The sequence below is a fragment of the Ictidomys tridecemlineatus genome, chromosome 14 (genome assembly GCF_052094955.1).
Source record: "Ictidomys tridecemlineatus isolate mIctTri1 chromosome 14, mIctTri1.hap1, whole genome shotgun sequence".
Classification (NCBI taxonomy): Eukaryota; Metazoa; Chordata; class Mammalia; order Rodentia; family Sciuridae; genus Ictidomys; species Ictidomys tridecemlineatus.
This window is the reverse complement of record NC_135490.1, coordinates 41,677,486-41,699,039: the sequence shown is the minus strand read 5'-3', so window position 1 is coordinate 41,699,039 and position 21,554 is coordinate 41,677,486. Positions and strand designations below refer to the sequence as shown.

Sequence of the window (21,554 nt, the reverse complement as noted above, 5' to 3'; positions counted from 1 at the left end):
CTAATATTTTCAGTGATAGTATAGAATAATTAATACTTAATGGTTAAATATTTTCTAGATTTCTAATGCATCAATGTTCTGTGCTATCTTAAAATCTAAACTTTCCACCCTTAAATTTCAGGTAGTAAAGCCATATGTTTGTCACAACTAACTATATTTAAGGTAGTCTTAAAATATGGTTCTTCTGGAAGTTTCAAGACATACTTGCAAAGATTAAGATGAATAACTTTTAATTAAATCGATAAAGACAATAGAGCTGGATTGTCTTTGAACCCAAAGCAATAGGTGTAAAATCATAGTGGTACTTACCACAGTGAAATTCATAACTTTCAATATCCATATTGTCATGGCTAAGTTAACTATCATGGTAACCAACAGCAGAAGGACAAAGAAGTATAAGCACCTCTTTCGCCAGCCATAAATTCCCACTGGGTAAAGTTGTGCATTTTCACTTCTTGGCAAGTTGTTCTGCTGTGTCGCTAATATGTATTGTTCTCGTGTCATCTAGAAAGAAAGAGAGAGAGAGATGATGTTAAAAAATTAAACCCATGATGTTTTCTCCAATCAAAAGATGGATAGTACCTAAGAATAATTGGCAATTATGCTCAAATAATTATTTTGGAGAAATTTAAATGTTAAAACACCCTCAAATCCTTATTATCCATGTTGCCTATGAGAGCTCATTGATTAATTGTTAGATCTGCAAAATGTATGCTGTTTCCAGGCAGGTTTGCCCAATCCCCATAGAAGGCTTTTACTTCAGGGCTGTGAACTCTGTGTTCCTGTAACATAACCCAGTATCTCTACTCATATCCAACCTATTCTCAATTTAGGCTTTGCGTGTTCTTTTTGGTAGATAGAGACCAACAATATCTAGCAAAGTTTTTCTGTATCTTTTACTAAAAATGCAAGATATAAAGTGTCCATCACATATGTTTCAATAACAGTGTCAGAGTATTTGCAAAAATATATATAAAATAAACATTTATCCAGAGTTATGTAGATATAATTATCAATTTAAAGGTGTTATTAAGAACTATTGATTATTATTCTACATATATTTCAAAGCCCTAGAAAAAATGGGCTATATAAGAACAAAATACACTATACTACATTTACTCTATCATTCTTTCTTACTATTGAGTAATATAAGCAGAAATCAGTTTTGGAAAGGGAAGAGGACATTATTTGGTAATATATTAATTTAAGTTACAAAATTATTTCATAAGGCAAATGCATTTTCTTGTCCTATACAACTTATAATCATGATTATGGAAAGTTAAAGAATATGTGACAGGCATACAGTTTTCAGAAGCACAAATTTATTACCTGAAAAACTTTAATTTTTGTAAAATATGACTATGTATACAAAAACAATTGTTGAAATTTTTAGGTTTTTCTCAGGTTTCCTTTTGCATCTTTTACACCAACATAAATAGTAAATAAGTGACACAAAATAATAATAGCATTAAAATTAAAATTAGTTGATAATTAATATAAAATATATGAAGTATATATAATGTTTAATATAAAACATATATATAAAATGTTTAATATAAAATTATTATGTCATAATGTTTATTGACCCAGTCCTAACCTAAATAAAATGTTGAACTATATAGATAAATTTAGAACAAGATGATTTAAATCTTTCCTGTTCTTAATGTTAGAGTTATAATTTCAAACCACATTAATGCAATGTTAAATATTATGTTTCCAATATTTTATAACTGACATAGACTATAATTCACATAATAAAAGTAGTATAATAAACTAAATCATGTTTTTAAATGAATTAGAAATTCTAATATTAGTGTTTAAAAATAAATTATTTGATAATATTAAGAATTACCCCATTATCACTATTATTAAACTAATAATCACTATTTCTTTGAAGCTAGTCATAATACTTTAGTTTTTAATGAGATTCCACTTTGGTGGAGATGTAAAATCCATTAGCTATTATATAACTTAAGTGTCATGACAGACACCAACATGTCAAGGAAGTTAATTTGCTTGGGGAATCTGGTGGAGATTTTAGAGTTCTGACAGGAGCTATGATTACAAAGCAGAGAACACAGTATAAAAAGACCCAAGGAACTCAAGGGACCTCCATATTTGGAGGGAGAACAGGGAAGAGCTGGAGAAGAGGAGAGAGAGATGTTGGAGGGAGGAAGATGAGGCAGAAGACAGAAGATGCCTAAATGGGGAGTAGGAGACTCTTCCATCGCAAAGCTGGTCTCTGAATGGTGACAAGCCCAAAGCTAAAATGCTACTACAGATCTTCACCTCTCTTTAATCTGATATTAGAGCAAACTTCTTTTTTAGGATATTCTATTTCTATGCATTATATTTAGACATGAAGGTGAAATTAATATGCCTTAGAAAATAATTAAGAACTTAATGAGTCTCTGAAATAAAACATACACAACTGTAAAGAAAATGATCTTCCAGGAATAAGATTGCCTCTCTCTCTCTCTCTCTCTCTCTCTATATATATATATATATATATATATATATACACACACACACACACACACACACACACACACACTCAAGAGACTCAGTAAACATATCAGCCTCTAATAATTTTTAAAATTATTAGAGGCTGATGATATGTTTTCAAAATCAAAGATCCAGAAGAAAAGGTTATCAAGAAAACAAGAAAAAAATGTTCTTGAATTAAGGATGCTTTTATCTCCTCAAGGAAGTCAGTAGTTAAAGCTGTGCTTTAACATTTTTACTTTAGAGCCCTTCTTCAATCACAAAATACATTAGAGTATCCAAGCTGCAAAAAAAAAAAAAAAAAAGACAATGAGGTTAGACTGTTCTTTAAAATGTTCCTTTTTTTTTTTTTAAAAATCACATATCTGAGTGTTTCTCAAATCCACACAACCTTGTAGTGGCTGCTATACTGCAGTAGTAGTACCAGAAAAAGAGAAATAATACACAACTCTGAATGATTCAGTAAACTATACTAAATATGAAATGTTTGCACCCTTTGCCTAGAATGTTAAATGTTGACTCACTTCTAAGCATTAATCTGAAATATCTTTTTTTCCTTAGGCATTTGAAAATTCTATAAATAAAATAGAAATATTTTTTTTCACCATTTACTCTCATTCTAAAGGAATATACCAAACAAAACATACAATTACAAAGATATTGGTTTGTTATCCAAAATGCCTAGGACCAGAAGTGTTTTGGATATGTTCAGATTTTGAAATATTGCATATACATATTTGAGATACCTTGGGAATGGGACACAAGACCAAACACAAAATCTGTTTATGTTTCATGTATACCTTATAAACATATCTTGGAAGTAATTCTCTGGTATGTTTAGTGTACTTAAGTTTTGACTACAATCCATGAAGTAAGGTATGTAATTTTCCACTTTGGGTGTCATGGTGGCATTCAAAAAGTATAGATTTGAAGTGTTGAACATTTCATATTTTCAAAATAGGAATATTTAATCTGTACTTATTCTCTCAGAAGGTCTAAAAAGATTTTCTTTCAAGAAAGAAAGATAGGGGCTGGAGTTGTGGCTCAGCGGTAGAACACTTGTCTAGAATGGGCAAGGCCCTGGGTTCCATCCTCAGCACCACATAAAAATAAAGTAAAGGTATTGTGTTCAACTACAACTAAAATAAAATATTTATTTCTAAAATATAAAGAAAGATAATTACAATATCCTGAAAGACAACATCATCATACCAAGTAATTTATTCCTTTCTAATATAAATCCAGTGCTCTCAAAAACCTTTCTTTGCACTTCTTTAGGTTATACCTATTTCTTCTGTCTACCCAAAGCAATTACAACCTTCTTCATCTTTTTCTTGCTCTTCTATTTCATACCTTATTTCACACCTTAAAGGTACTCCTTAAAACCAAATACGTTTAAAACCTAGTTTTTCTTAGTTAATACCAAAGAAGTCGTCCACTTTCTCGGATCAAGATGACTATCTACCTGGTTTACATTAACTTAAATGTATGTATTTATATCCTCCTGGAATTTAGGGAATAGCTGTTTAGATTTGGACTTTAAGCTTTCTCTACCATAAAAAATCCTAATAATGTGAATAAAATTTCCAGAATGTTACAGGTTATGTGAAAGATGAAAGGGGAATAGTTTTTCAACCATTTTCTCCAAAGGTATGAAAAATCTGGCTTCCAAATCAGGTTATTTTGTTCATGACATTTAATAACATAAAGAGCAGAAGCATAGCATCATAGCACATAAACACAAGAAAAATGATAAATCATCTGCAATAGCTTCAACATGGTTCATCACTAATCATCTATCCTGGGGGGATTCTGGTCAAGTTAACGGATCTGGAGACAATGGAAGAGAAATTAACTGGAATGGTGGACACCATTTGCTTCTCATTCGCTTGCCTCACAGAAAAGAAAAACATTCCAAAATTCTAAGATGCAGGAAATATAATGATTATTGCAATGTATATGGCATCACCATTATCATGTTTTTATATAGGTACTCAGAGTTGGAATTCTTAGTGAAATTGGGCAGAAGTTAGCCTTCATTTAATAAAATATGTATGAAGTAACAACTATATGAAAGGTAAGTTTAAGAATGCTGCACTCATGAATTTTACATAGTTAGGGAAAACACAATAAGCACATAGAAAAATAAGCATGTATGAAATAGTAACATGCTCTAAGGAGATAAAAAATAAGTAAACACATTATATATGCAAGATGATATTAGTGATAGGTGCTATCCAGATCATAATCATCAGCATACAAGGAGAGACTCTAAAAGACGGCATAAAGAAAATGCCTCTCAAAGGAATTGACACCTGAGACTAAAATAATGAAAGTCTTGCAAGAGGCGGTAAAAAGTCTTTGGACAGTAGAATCCTAACTAGAGTGGGCTAGCTAAAAATTGAAGAAGTAGAGACTCTGATTGTAGACAATTTGGGGAGAATAAAGAATGATACGTGAAATGACAGCTGTAGTTATGGAGTCGATATTGAAAAGTATTAAAGCAGAGGCCAGTACAAGTGTACAGGAAGGACATAAGGTGGAGAAAAGAAAATATATGAGGAAACTTGATGCAGAAGCAACACTTGAGGTGATGAAGCTGAAATGATGGCAGATCAGCCAGGCAGGTGAGCTACTCTAAATGAAGATAATATAGACAGGTTATAATTATAATAATCCAATGAAAATATTCCTTGATCTCAATCACTCCTGTTCTGACAGGGAAGATTCACATCAGCAAATGCACAACTGAGAATAGAGCTGCTGTGGCTGGAGTTTGCAGTGCCTGGCTCGGGTGCACATTGTCCTGAGACATTCCTCAGCATGCTTCCTTAGGGGCTTATTACCTCAAACTTGTTCCATTTGGATTTCAGTGTTGGGATGTAGAATACCCATAGGTGTTAGTATGTTCTTTTTCTTTTCTATCCCAATACCCTTCCCACTTTCTCAGTGAAGTTTGATTATTTGTTTTCTAAAAATGGAAGTGGAGGAAGGATGGCAGGAATGAGTGCTATCAGATGTTGCATTTTTCTTGACAGATAGGAAAAGATTAAAAAAAAAAAAGTTAGACTCTGCTAATATCTGTGAGGCTAGAGGAAGGAAAGAAGAGGTTAAAGAAGTTCACATTCCAAAGACAATTGTTTTAAATTATTACAGGCTATAGTATATGAAGGGTAGAAATAAAAGCTGTTGATGAACTTCCCTGTTTTATTTTCTGCAAGGAAGAAATTTTCTCTAAAAGGATGATGGAATAACCCTGCTGAAGCGTGTGTCACACCTTTTACCCTCATGACCCTATCTGAGAGGGGCATGGAACAATTTAAAAGTGGCAGTAGTAATTGAGAAGTTTGGAAGAGAGCAGGAATGTAACTTTTTAAAATCTGGGTTTCATGAAGTCAAAAAAAGAAATTTTAACTAACTTTGCATAAAAATCAGTTAAAGTCCATGTATTAAGAATCTGTTATCTCCAATCCACATTTGAACATTGAACTGTCCAATCGATGATAAAACTGAAAACAGAACCTAATTTGATATTGGAATTGATATTGGAAGTGATATGTTTGATGTGACTGTTTTCTAAACATCACATTGAACCATTGTATTTTACTACTCACCTCAAACCTAGGTATAATGCAGAGATATGAGCACAGAGGCTGGAAGGAAACAGCAAATTATTTGTTGATCTACGCTAATTTGATTCCTTAAAATTAAAATATGAATTGAGCATGTAATTTCCTGTTCTGACCTGGGCTCCCTGTGATGTGATGGGAAATCAGAAATATAAGAGAGAAGGATGTGTCTCCTGGACAGTAAACCAAGTAATTTGGAAGAACATTTTTAATTTCAGACTATGAAGCTAACATTGGGCACGCTGAAGTAGCAATATGCAACATTCTTGTGAACATAAAAATTTTATCTCAGGTCCAAGGCCTCTGAAATTCCTTGCTGGCAGCACTTTTTTTCCAGAAGCTGTACATCATGCGGGCGCCTCTGTTCGCTAAGTGCTGATCATGTTAGATTTAACACTGTGATTGTCTGTTGCTGGTTTAGACAGGGAATGGAACACCAGGGACTAAAAGCAGTTCCTTGTTTATACGCATTTCCGGTCCCAGCCTGGCCACTCTGTGGTACCCCCTGAGATAAATCACTGAACCCCCTCTACCGCTTTTCCTCAGCTCTCAAATAGGACTGCATTGACTTATGTAATGGCAATGCGGGAGTCTGAAGGTAGGGTATTAAAGTGCCATCTTCACTCTAAATAGTAAAAATATTCATTTTTAAAGTTTATCTTCCATCCCTTAGGTCCTGGTCCCTTCCTTGAGTGCTGTATTTCCACTGGAATTAATTTTTAAAGATGTGAGTGAAACCCAATTTTAAAAATAAGATGCTTGAAGTATCAAATAATATGGTGTGAACTTCATATGCCAAAAAGGCATTTTGTTTTCTGTTGCAAGAAAATGAGTCTCTAAACAGCTACTAATGTTGAGAGAGATTGAAAACAATACAGTAAAGTCTACTTACTACAGTAATTTAAACTTCTCCCTATCTATGATACTTAATTCACAAAAGGACATTTTAACATAATGGTCTTCAAAATCTGCTATTTAAGAAAAATGTCCATTTGGAATTTTTTTTTTAATTTATTTTTTTTCCCCAGTTGGTTTATGGAAAATGCTGCAGTCAGGTTTTATAGCATGAACAAAAAGAATCCTAGCAACAGAATTTCAACAACGATAAAAGATATCAGAGTCAAATGGGCCGCCTCTTGAGATAGGAAAGAGAAGAAGATTCTAGCCAAGCCTGACAGAAAAGAGAAGCCTGAACAGGCATTGAAAGGGACACAGAGTCCCAGAGGAATGAAAGTTTTATTCAAATGTGGACATTTAAAAACTGAATTTTCAGTAACTCAGTAGTCATTCATGAGTCATTTTACATACATTATGGGCCCTAAAATTAAGCACATTTACATGGGAAATAATTACTCAACATTTAATTAGATAAACATTTAATCACAGTTTTGACATTTATTTAGCTAAGAACTTAGATTTTGGCTCCTAACATGGAAGTAACTCAATTCCTAGATCCCTTGGTGTGATATGAATAGAAAAACTTAGTCATTCAAGCAAGTCTAAAGGAGGCTAAGTTTTGCCTACTCAGGGGTTATCAGCGCTGAGAGATAAAACAACAAAGACAGTCTTGGGCACCATTTGCAGTAAGATTGTAAGCATGAGATGCCCTTGGCAAGCACTGCTGCACATGCACAGCAGGGGGAAAGGAAAAATCTTTAAAGAAAAACAAATTTGCCAGAAACCCAGCAGGGGAGCTCAACCTTGCAAGCAGAAAGCCCACAGTATTTAGAACACTGAAGATCAACAGGAAAACATGTATGAAGAACAATAATAAAGAAGAGCTCCACAGAAGGTTAGGTAAGGGATATTGGCCCTTACTCTAATATCAAGACAAAAGATTTAACAAGAGCAAGGAACATACAGCAGGGCCTCCGTAATCCTGGCAATAAGTAGGAAAGGCACCCTTGGCTATGAAAAATCTTCCCCATGAATTTCAAAATGCTGTATTGAAACTCATGTTTTTTCCACTTCGATAACTTCAGTTACATTTTATCAAATTAATTTACGTTATTAAGGTGTCATCAAAAGTTTTGTTGTGAAATTCTCTAGATAATGAACTCATGGGAAATTTGTTCTATGTTAGGTGATCCCAATTGTGGAGAGGAAAAAGGAGGAGAGGTTCATAAAGAATGTGTTTTAATTTAACATGTACAATTTTCCACAAATTTAGCAGAAAGAAATGTGTAGCCATCAGCATAATCTAGCCAACATGAGTTTTTATCCATAGCTTTAATAAATGTTGGCTGACTAGATGAATAAAAAGCAATTGATCAATAGTTCTAACACTCCTGAATTTTTAAGATTGTCATTTAATTGAAAATAAGTCTCATATTTGATGTAACCAGTTAGATGTATGGAGGAATGGGCACCTAGCATTTGATGGCATGTAGGAGGGAGTAAAAAGCCTGAGTAGTCAGTCATCAGAAAGTGTAGCCAGCATAAGGGCATCACTCCATCAGGGCTGAGGCCAGATCTGATCCTCCTAGGATGCTCCCCCTGCTGGGTCTTTGTTAGGATGTTACAGGAGAACATGGCCTGGAGATAGGTGAATGCTTTACCTCCCATTCCTTACACTAACCCTAGCCAGACACACCTGTATCATGAGTACCATGGACCTTCACACCAAAGGTGGAAAAGGACAAGAGAAAGGACCTATGCCACCTTCTCCTTTTGTCTAACAGGCCACAATCAGCCTCCTTTCAGTGTAGCTGTTAAGAAACTCTAAAAGACCAACTGGCTGTTGTTGATAGTGGAGATGCTTTTGGAGAGTGTATAGGTTGTACTCTTCTCTATTGCTTTACGCTTATTTCTTGTCATAGCTTACAATGTTACAAATTCCATCAGATATGGTTCCTTCAAAACCACCTTAACACCAACACAGAGTTAGGCACACTGTGAATCACCAATAGAGATTAAAACCCACGTGTATGGACTTTTTTTTTTTTTTTCTCACTGTCAGACATTTTCCTGGTGGCTTTATGGGAGAATTCATCTGAAATTGAATAGTTTCATTACAACTTATAAAAGGAGTAACTTTGGATGTGATTAAAGTATGATTTAGTTCAATATTATTGCATCCATAGGCTTTGTTATATAATTCAATAAATAATTGTTGACTAGATGGATGGATGAAGGTGTGCAGAAAGACTATCAGGCAATTCGAACCATTTTAGGGCATGATGACAGGAAATGGGAGGGATTGTATTTAGCTCAAAATAATATTGTACAATCAAACATTTTTTTCATTTGTAGATTGGAAAAGCTCTAGCTATTTTGTGTTGTTTATTAGGATAGATAATATTGCAGGGCTGGTGGAGAGTTTTTTTTTTAGATAATAATATTTGAAAGATGCCTGTAATTCTATTTTCAATTGTAAGTACTGTAAATTAGGAACCTTGTGAATCACACTAAATATATAAACTTGATCTATTTATTCCCGATGTCACAGATTATGTGACAGTGGCCCTGTATTTAAAGTCATGGTTGCAAAAATATCTAACAATTTTAATGATGCTAAAAATTTATATCCCATTTGGGGGGCATATAGCTCCATCATTCCTTATTTCTCACTCCACATGTGTATCAATTCTTATCAGTTCTCATTGTTAGTATTCTGTTTTAGGATTTATCATGTCATAGGAAGATGATTTTATTATTTTCAGATTTTTGCCTTGCTTCTTACTTCTTTTGCTTAGCTTCAAGAAAAATATTCTCAAGGCATAAATATCATGCTGATTATTCATATGTTAAAAGTTATTGCTTTCTACTGAGAAGGCCCTATTCTAGAAGCTATGTAAGGAGCAATGCAAACAACCAATAAAAATTCCTATCACCTTGGTGGACACAGTGAACAAGAAAAATAAATACAATATGTGGTAATGGAGGTGGTGATGAGGAGCTAAATATCGCAAAGGAAGGAGCCTAATGAAAATGTGTGTTGCAATTCAGGTAGGGCAGCTCCTTAAGAACTCAGTGAAACCAAAGCTTTGATTAAAGTGCAGGAGGACATGAGGGAAGGAGCTGGGCATCCATCCAGGTAAGAGCATTTCAGACAGAGAGGAAAGTACTTCACTCTCATGTTCTGGATATAATCAGGAGACAGGTGTGGGCTGGGGCAGAGAGACCCTCTGCCAAAGTGAGATCAGAGAAGTGAGCAAACACAGCCTCCCATGGGGCATTAGAAAGTTTGTTCTGTACTCAATATTATATTTTTTAGCAAGGCTTTCAACAACTTCCTCATATTAAATTGTGTAGACTGCTCTATCTCTTATTTCTTTCTGCTTGCTTCTGCTTTTCTTTATAGTACTAGCATTAAGCTGGATATTTACTTATTTATTTTCTGTCACTTCCATTAGACTAGAAGCCATATGAGGATAGGGACTTCAGGTCAATTACTGCTGTAACTCCTTTAAGTAGAACGAGTAGGTACTCAATAACACTTGTTGAAAAAACAAATATTTCATAGTCCCTCCTTATCCAGTAATGTTACTATTCATTCAGCAGATGTTCAGTAAGATCAAATTGGATAAATTTGTCATTTCTCTCCTTCATTTCCAAGGTATACCTCCTTCAATAAGAGCATAACAAACCATGGACAGAGGATGGGACTCATAAAGTCTTAAATTCCAGCATTCTTTATCCCATATTATTTGTGGTAGTATGTATTTTTATTTCTATTTTGTTTCCTTATCAAAGGGTAAATTCACCCAGATTTTTGTGAAGATTAAACAAAATAATACATCACAACTTATCTAACATGTAAGTATTGATTCATAGAGCCTTTTCTTTGCCATTCAATCATGTCTGTGAGCTTATTTTCCATTGAAAAGAAATCAAACAATATTTAGAATATCTGAAGAAATTTTTTTGTGACTTACTTTTAACCATTTAATTCAGGAAATGAAGTACTAAAAATGTACACTCATGGAATTGGAAAATATAACTGTCGGTTGTCTGTTGATAAAAAATAAAATATACAATTTAAACAAGAATTAATCTTACGGAAACCACTGCAAACTCAGATCTGCCTCTTTAATATTTCTATGAGCTTTTAAAGGGTTTTATTTTTATTTATTAGTATGCAACTGAAAATAAATTTCAATTGGTTAACATGTTTAAAGGGATAGAAATGGTTAAGAATTGTTTAAAATGGTTCTATGAAAACAAAAACAAGAAAACTTTATACATATTAAAGAATGGAAACCAATTTAAATAGTTCTCAGTAAGAATGATTGTTATCTCCTAGGTATAAAAACATGTGGTTTGGAAGACCATTTATTGCGTTAATTTTGCTATAAGTCCAAGAAATCACTGTTTTTATGAACACTGGTGAACTGGGATAGGGAAATTGGATGGTTGCACATAGTTTGCTGTGGCATTTCCATATGATTTTCCCTGTTGCTACTCTGGGTGGGGACCAAAGCAATTTCTCCAAAGATTTGCACAGAGGATATGATTCTAGACTCTCTCAATGTGTAGTTTGTTATCTGATTATATTTTATAAAATTATGTAATTTTCAATATGTAATTTTACAATGTAAAAATACGTAATTATTTGTGAAGGTGCCTTTTTTGGAGACTGAGATCTATATTCTATACCATAATAGTTAACTCTGTCTACGACCTAATGATTGCAAAGTTCTTGATCATCTAAATTTTCTCATTGCTTTTAACTGGTTCAAAAGTACTTATCATCAATCAAGAAATAGCACAAATATCAAGAGTTTGATTAAATTAATGAACATAAAAAAATTGTTTAAAACCAATATCAGCTGTTGTTCTGAGAATCATTGGAAATATAAACAGCCAATTGGATATTTACATTTATTTATATAATATTATTTATTTATTATGCATACTATTTTTTAAAAAATAGAGTGGAATAAAAAAGAAAAGAATAAATTGTTTAATACAGAAAACAAATTCAAAAGTATGAAATGCCACATATTTTTAAGTGAAACAGTGTATCAATTGAATGAAACAGAAAATCACTTACTCACTAGATTATTTCTGTCATTGAGCATTGAAGTGAAAATGAATAAATTCATGTTCTGGTACCATCTACAGCAGTTTGCATTTTTATGGTACTTATGCTCCCTGACAGATTCATTCATACTAAACTTGTTTTTTATAGGTCTAAGCAAAAATCTACATGTTCCTATTTAATCTGAACATAAAGATGATAAATAAATTTATTTTTACTTGTACCCACCCAAATAATTTTCTGTAATAAAATGAAAATATTAACACTAAATGGTACTTCACTCAAGGGAAAGGAAGCACTTAACAATGCTGATAATATTAATCTCAATCACAGGAGATTACTAGGGACTAGATGTTAATGCACTGCAAGTGTTAACTCTCTACTCCCAACCCATACGATAGGATAAGGAAATTGAGACCTGGAGAGTTTCTTCAGGAACTAGTAGGAACAGAATCCAGTCTAAGAGAAGTCTTCCTGAACTCACATTTTCAGCCAGATCTGATGCAGCCCACTGGGTAAATAAACACTTAGGGGGCCCTTGGCCAAGACTATTTTCTTTATTCATCAACAACACTCAATAAAAGTGGGTATCACAAAGCACTTCTGGTGATGAATAATCTGTAGTTGAAAAAGCACGACACACTCAAAGTTCCACAAATGAATAAGATGATGATTTCCTTATTCATGCCTGGATATTGAAGTGAAAGTTATTGTTAATGCTTTATTTCCTTAAATATACCACACTAATTCCCCAACAAATAACTTACTGAATATTTACTACATGGAAAATATTTTAAGCACAAGTACATATACTATATCGTATCTAATTTTCAAGAGTAACAGATCTAAAACTATCCATAAACAAATATTCAAATGAATGTAATTGTGCTACCTCAAGTGAGATTTATACTATAGTTTTAGGGAAATTAATCTAAGTGACAAGTGTAATCATTCCAGAGAGTGAATAAGCATGACATAAAACAGTTTTGATTCACATAAAGAGGTATATATTCCCTTTTACTTTTTCTTCCAAGCTTTCTTAGCATTTCACCTAGAAATTCTTTAAATGCTTATAAGCACATTACCAATTTCTTCTTCCTTCCCCATCCCCCACAAAGACTAAAATTTATTAGAGAAGCTCCCAGCCAAACAGTATCCTCCTGGTTGAAATGTAATTATTTCATTTTCATTTTACATATATTTCCTGTTACTTTATGTCAGGTGAAACTGGTTTCCAATTAACTGCATTGGTCTAATATTTTCTTTAAAATACATTTATTTAAGTACAGGCAGTAGGTTAATTTAATGAAACATGTTCAGTCAAATGCAACAGTGTTATATGAATATGGGAAAAATCATGAAATTTATAGAAACTGACTAATTTGGGAAACACCATGAGGAAGCAATGGAAGTTTTATGACAATACTGTCTGAAAAACAAATGGGCAACTCTGAGAAGGTGAATTCTCTGAGCTACAAAAGGAAATCAGTCACTGGATGTGTTGGTAAGGAAATTGGCACAGAGGATAATATGTATGCTCTAGGGGGCACTGGGAGATGCTTGGTTAGTGAAACTCCAGGAAATTGTGGATCCCACAGCAGCAGTCTGAGCACTTTAGTCGAACTCTACATCATAGATGCCCTAGGAATTCCATGGAGGGAAGGATCACTCTCTGCCTAGAATCAGGTGACTTTGAAGAAGTATTTGATGCAGGTCTCATATAACTTTTAAGTTTCTAGTAAATGAAAGATAAGCCAGGATGGTGGTCTTTCAGGCAAAGAAGCAGCAAGAAAACAAGGATGCAAAACACATAAAGTGAATTTGAAGAAAATTTGAACAACATAGGAAAAATATAGAAATAAATTCTTGAGAATGAACATATCAAAATATGCAAAGAAATGAGAATAAATAAAATTATTTTAATATAAAAGAGAGTGGTTGGCAAAGAAGTGTATAGTTTGTGGTTACATTTACAGAAAAAAAAATAGTTAGAATGTATATAGTTGTGCCTTATAAGCCTACTAAATTATTTCTCCTATTTTGAATTAAAGTAAAATTCTGCTTCAAAATGGAAATAAATTAATATTCATAAATAAAGAATAGCAAAGAAACTACATTCAAAAAATAAAATCAATGTTTACCAGATAGTAAGATGTGTTGTAAATCTGTATTTATACCAGGTGTTGCTAATTTGGGGTAGATAAACAGACCATTGGAATATAATAGAGATTTCAGGAAGAAACTCATCATCTATGGTTAATTTCAGGTAATTAAAAATATTAAGTGTTGGTGATAAACACAGTAAAACCAGGATTTTCAAACACTGCTCATGGCAATATAATGAATTGGCACCACCAACACTTTGGGAGAAATTATGAAAATATCTGTTAGGCTGAAAATAGGCATTCTCTGTATCCCCTAATTTTCCCAAATACATTAAATAAATCTCTACAAATATAAAAGAAAATATGTTCAACAACATTTTTGTAATAGTAAGACATTAAGAAAAATGTAAATTTTCATTTAAAAAAGCATACAAAAATTGTGCAATAATTCACTGCAATTAAAGTAAATTGAACTAGATTTGCATGTATTAACATTCACAGAGCTCAAAAAATACATTGTTAAAAGACACAAACAAGCAATACCCTACCCATATGTACATATAAATATACACATGTGTTATATACACATACAAACACATTAGTTATTCAAACATTCATAAGCTGTGCAAACATAAATCCCTCCCAAAGCATATAGATGTAATTCAGGTCAGTGATTCCTCTCTGTATGTGACCTTGGATGTGAGATTTGTGCTCTAGTTACCTTTCCTATGAGACAAGAGCAATGAAAATCTGCCCACTGATCGTTGTGAGCTATGTATGTGCCTAAATTGAAAGCATATAGATAACATAAACTGAAAACATGATGTGAGAAAAATGGTGAGAGGTTAATATTGTTTATCATTGCTCCATGGAGAAAGACTCTCCTGAACTCATCCTTCTAAAGGAAAAAGAGAACCAAAATTTGGAATTGATTCAAGAAGATGTGGGCCATCGCAGGTTCTCAATAACAAGAAGAGCTATGTAGTATAATGAAGGAATGTATATGAAGATAAGAGTTATGGACATGCTGGTTATGTTACTGTTGAGTGAAACACTTTTTATTTTTCTTCATACTAAAAACTGGCAAAAAGGAACTTGAATGAAATTTTTCCAAGAACTAATTTTACGTCCTTGATGCATGGATTCCCTGCAGGCAGCCTCCTGGGAAGAATAACCTGGAGACGCTTGCTTAAAGCCAAAGGCATTCTTTCATGCACCTGCTCTCTGCGATCTTCTTAATTTAACAGATTACAAAGCAATAGGACACAGATCAGTGCAACTTCCCTGGATAGAATCCAATTATCAGTGGAAGAAGCATTGTGTTTTAATCACGAGCAGATGCACACACTAAGAGTGTGGCGGCTGCTCCACATGATTCATCCTTCCCTACTTTTGAGTTTAGTAATACAAACAAGAGAGCCGCCAGTCCTCTCATTGTGAGATGTGAAGGATGGAAAATGATGAATCATTCATGCTCACTTGATTATCCGTAGGACATTCATTTAAAGAGTCATCACCAAAAACACCCTCCATGAAACTAAGTAACAAAGATTCACATAATTTAGACTTATTATATTAAAAATATTTTCAGTAGCAATAAATAAGTTCCCAAATCTGAACTGTACATTTATTTCATCACTAAGATTTTCCAATAGCCAAGAATCATTAAATAAGGACTGAATTACTAAACTATTTTTAAACATCTATGAGTCATAAAAAATGCATTTGAGAAATATTAACTCATTCAACAAAAAACCTGCTATATGGACTTACTAGCCACATGACAACTATAGGCAAAGTCCTAAAAACAGCTAATGTTTTTCTGTTGTACAATATAAATATCATACATATTTCAATATATACCTATTCTTACTCTGATGTTATCAAATTAATTCCCAAGCTGATTGTTTTCTGTATATTAAGATAAGAAATAAAAGAAACATACTATTCTTGACACTAAATTGAAAAGATATTCAACATTCACCCTTTTAATCTCCCAATAAAGTAATATATACATGGCTTTATGTGGATTTCAAAAATCCAGTAAAGTAATGGATTTATAATCAAATGGACTACACTTTACTGATTGAATCATATTTTATTCACCTTTTTATTTACAAGTCTGAATGGTGCCCGGACTGTAAATACTCAATACATTAATTAGTAAATAAATAAGGAAGTGAATTAAAGAATCTAATAGTTTTTATTCTGTTTCTGGTTTCAACAGAATGACTTTGACATGCACTCTAATTATGTGAACTATACAGAGCATAAGTGGGTCAAGAAACTTTGGCACACTTTCACCTTCCTTGTATATTTTCCTTTACTTAAAACCCCACTTTAATACACATCTAGAATTCAGCAAAGGATATAAAATCAACACCCACAAATCAAAGGCATTTCTGTATGTCAGTGACAAATGCTCAGAAAGGAAAACAAGGAAAGTTACCCCATTTATAATAGCCTCAAAAAAAGGAGGTGAAAAATCTATATAATGAAAATTACAGAATACTAAAGAAAGAAGTCAAAGAGGACTTTAAAAGATGGAAAGATCCACCTTGCTCTTGGATAGGCAGTATTAATATTATCAAAATGACCATACTTCCAAAAGCACTATACAGATTTAATGCAATTTCACTCAAAAATCCCAATGACATTTATAATAGAAATAGAAAAAGCAGTCATGAAATTCATCTGGAAAAATAAGAGACCCAGAATAGCTAATGCAATCCTTAGCAGGAAGAGTGAAGCAGGAGGCATCACTATACCAGACCTCAAAATATACTACAGAGTAATAGTAACAAAAACAGCATGGTATAGGCACCAAAACAGACTGGTATACTAATGGTGTAGAATAGAGGACACAGAGGCTAACCCAAAAAATTACAACTATCTTATATTAGACAAAGGTGCCAAGAACATACACTGGAGAAAAGGTAGCCTTTTCGACAAATGGTGCTGATAAAACTGGAAATCCATATGCAACAAAATGAAATTAAACCCCTATCTCTCACCATGCACAAAACTCAACTCAAAATGGATCAAGGACTTAGAAATAAAACCAGAAACTCTGTGTGTAACAGAAGAAAAAGTAGGCCCTAATCTCCATCATGTAGGATTAGGCCCCAACTTCCTTATAAGACTCCTGTGTCCAAGAATTAAAATCAAAGAATCAATAAATGGGATGGAGTCAAACTAAAAAGTTTCTTCTCAGCAAAAGAAACAATCTGTGAGGAGAATAGAGAGCCTACATCTTGGGAGCAAATCTTTACTCCTCACACATCAGATAAAGCACTAATCTCTAGGGTATATAAAGAACTCAAAAAGCTAAGCACCAAAACAAAACAAAACAAAAAAAACAAACAATAACCCAATCAATAAATGGGCCAAGGACCTGAATAGACACTCCTCAGAAGATGATATACAATCAATCAATGAATATATGAAAAAATGTTATCAATGCTAGCAATTAGAGAATTTCAAATTAAAACCACTCTAAGATATCATCTCACTCCAGTCAGAATGGCAACTATTATGAAGACAAACAACATGTAGTGTTGGTGAGGATGTGGTACAGCCAATATGGAAAGCAGTATGGAGATTTCTTGGAAAATTAGGAACAGAACCACCATTTGACCAGCTTTCCCTCTCCTCAGTCTATACCCAAAGGACTTAAAAACATACTACAGGGACACAGCCACATCAATGTTTATAGCAGCACAATTCACAATAGCTAAACTGTGGAACCAATTTAGATGCCCTCCAATAGATGAATGGTTAAAAAACATGTGGCATATATACACAAAGGAATATTACTCAGCAATAAAACAGAATAAAGTCATGGCATTTTCAGGTAAATGGATGGATTTAGAGAAGATAATGCCAAGTGAAGTTAGTCAATCCCCAAAAAACAAATGCTGAATGTTTTCTTTGATATAAGGAGGCTGATTCATAGTGGGATAGGGAGCAGGAGCATGGGAGGAATAGCTGAACTCTAGATAGGGCAGAGGAATTGGAGGGGAAGGCAGGGTCCATGGGGTTGTTAATGATGGTGGAATGTGAGGATCATTATTATCCAAAGTATACGTGTGAAGACATGAATTTGTGTGAATATACTTTGTATCCAACTGGAGATATGAAAAATGGTGCTCTATATGTCTAATAAGAATTGTAATGCATTCTGCTGTCATATATAAAAAACAAATTCAAGTAAGAGTCAAGAGGGAAAATAATATACATTTTAGAAACATGCAGATTTTAGTAATAGAAAAATGGCAAAGAACTGAGGAAAAATAAATCAGGTTATAGCCATCGAGTGGCTCTACCAAGGGGTCAAGGCCTGCCAAGTCATGGTTTTATGTGGCTTCTCCACAGTGCACACCAAGCCTCCTTATCCCTGCATGAGAAGATAAAGGGGTTATTCTTGTGCCTACCTATTATGTGCAGACTGCACTGCCCCAGAGCAAAGTCTCTCATCTGCCTTTCTACTTTGCTAGTTACCCAGGCTGCTCTCTGGGTCCAGGCTCTGGCTGCAATGCAGTCTCCCATCTTCTCTGGCTACAGGACTATATAATCCATCATAATTTTCTTCTAGAATTTCAGTGCAACAGAGATTATGTATGTGGTAGTTTGGAAGACTCACAAAAATTGAATATAATTTGTTAAGATTAACATGTATGAATCCTCAAAGGACTGATGAATTTCCATAGACCCTCTGAGGTCAATTTAGAAAATTTGATAAGAAATAAAAAGGTAGATAACTTTTAATCTTAGTGGAGTTAGTCAAAATAATTCATGACTAAAACTTGAATTCATTAACCCACAAAAGAAAAATATCCTGTTTGATAAGAGTCCAGCATAGTTATTAACACTTTGTCTTTCGAATACAAATGAGTATGTGAAACTTCATTCTTACTAAACAATATCTGACTTGTGAAATTAGTCTTATATAATTAATTTCCATTGATGAAATCTGTGATTTTCTTTTTCTTTTTTCGCATGGATCACTCTTTTCTCACTCCACCATTTTCTTTATGATCTAGAAAGGATACATTTTCCATATTTTGAGAAAAGTTATCTAGATTTAAGATACACAATTAAATGATCTTTGCCTTTCTTCCTCCTGGCAATATCATTATGTACACATAGCAAGCTTGTAGCAAAGGCTTAAATAATTAATTTTGGTTTCCTTCCCACTAACAGAAAGTATTTAGAACTTAAGCCAGCCCATCATTTTTTATTTATGCTCTATTAGTTAAAATGTCAACAACCAATGTTACCAAAGTCATTACAAGTATGGAATACTTTACTAAATGAGTCCCCTATCAAGATACAAAAGAACAAATGTGTTTAAAAGTTTAGCTCTTTGGAAAATGCAAAGTGAAATGGCAAATGCCTGTAAATTCACAGATATATAAATCATCTTATGAGGAACACATGTGCTCGTTCTTCTTTACAACTCCATTCTGAATCATGTTCTATATTCTTTGGACTCCAGTAAGCCTTGTATCTTGTACTTTTTCCCTGAGTCAACTGACGTAGTATTAGTCCCTTGAATTTAGAAGATACACATGAATTCTTTACATTCTTAAAGCTAATGAAACTTTGGGGACATTACATCAAGTATGGTAGTATTAGAAAATCAGGTTTGGGGAACAATGGATTTCTGAAAATTACTTGTTTACTACCTCCATATCCCATTTATTTGATTTTTGTTGAATTGTCCCATTATTTTCTGCTCTGAGACAGTTTGATTAATGAGGTTCTGAGCTTGGACAGGTAGTAGACATAGGCATTGGCATATGATACCACAAGAAACACATGGGTTTTATGTCCCATATGAACCCTGTTATGTATCTAGATTAAGTGTGGCTCTGTATCTAGTTAAACGGCATAAAAATTCCTTGTTAGTTGCCTGAGTTTAAGCAGATATTATATGTGCCAGAGAGTGCCATGGCCTAATATTAGTATTTTTTTTTTCTGTTGAGTACTCTAGTTGTCTGCTGAAATGATTTAAAGAGCAGTTAACCATGAGTAGTTTTGAAGCACTGCAGGTCTATTTGGTTGAAGGTGTATTCATGCATAGCCTGTTTTACTGCTATCCAACATGAAGTAAGTATGAAGAAAAGTCCTGGAGAAAGATTGACCTAATAAAAAAAATCACAAATACATAACACTCAGTTAAGCTGTAGAGTGGAAGGGAAGAACAGTCCAATAGTAAAATGGGTAAACATCAGGGAAATAATACACAGGGCAATTATTTTTGAAAATAGAAATGTTATTTCATGCATGAAAATAATTTTGAATTGCAGTACATTATAGAATTAAGTGTTAATTTCCACTATGATTTTTCACTTATTGAAATGAGTTTTTAGAAAACTATTTTGGAACTTTAAAAAAATATAGTACTTTAAATGGAGTGGTTCTAATAATAGAAACCCTAAAAGTTAAAGTAGAAATTAGAGTCGTTAAGCCTACTCAGCATATTAAAATCATTTTTATGATGATTATCTGAAGAGAAATTGTAAGAGAAATGACTAAAGGATATCAGGATAAGCACATAAATAAATGACAATAGAAATAAAACTATATTTACACAGAGAAAAAGTCAAATAGTAAGACCTGATGTCTTAGAAATCAGTTTCATGTGGCATAAAATAATAGAAATTTTTAAAAGTTTGGTAAAATGGTCTTGGTAAACAATTATCTTTTTATGGTTCATTAATTTCTAAGAAACAATGTTTAAATAGCTATAAGAGCCCTTTAGCCCAGGGAGGCAAATAGATTACATCACATGTGTCTTTTCTGATCAATTTGTAGTAGCTGCCTACTACAGAGAGATGGATGGAGAAAGCTTCTTCTAGGCTCCAGAGGAAGGAGTGGCATGATTGATGAGGGTACCAGAAGTTGACTTATTCACACACAATTTGTCCACATTCATGATCCTTTATCTCTTTCAAAGGAGAAGGAAATTGCACATTGCCTCTGTCATTTCAATAGAAAATACCTTTCTTGAGAAACTTATGGACTGCACCACACTGATAGACACACACTAATGATAGAATCCCAAGGCTAAGCAATAACTTTTCTCATAGATCTGTTACTCATTTCTTTCAGAGTGCTCAGTATGTGTTGTTCACAACTATCTCAAAGTCTAAGTCCATTAAAAACTTCCAAAGCTTGTAGAATGAGGCTATAGACTCATGGAAATGGCTTTATGTAAACCATACTAGTTTACTCAGAGACAAAATTGAGTCACTCAGGTTTTGCAAAACACTGTGTCAGAGTCCAGGTAACTTCTCAATAATTTGTCATTCAAGATAAAAGACAAAG

The 21,554-nt window shown here is 33.4% G+C and overlaps 1 protein-coding gene across 1 annotated transcript in view; it reads right to left on the bottom strand.

Annotated features, from left to right (window-relative positions):
• The window catches only part of Sgcz (sarcoglycan zeta), a 1,049,168-nt gene that overhangs the window by 444,271 nt on the left and 583,343 nt on the right, over positions 1–21,554 (bottom strand). Inside the window, exon 2 of the mRNA XM_040268050.2 lies at positions 310–504. Coding sequence (XP_040123984.1) covers positions 310–504 — 195 coding nt within the window. The remainder of the gene's footprint in view (positions 1–309; positions 505–21,554) is intronic.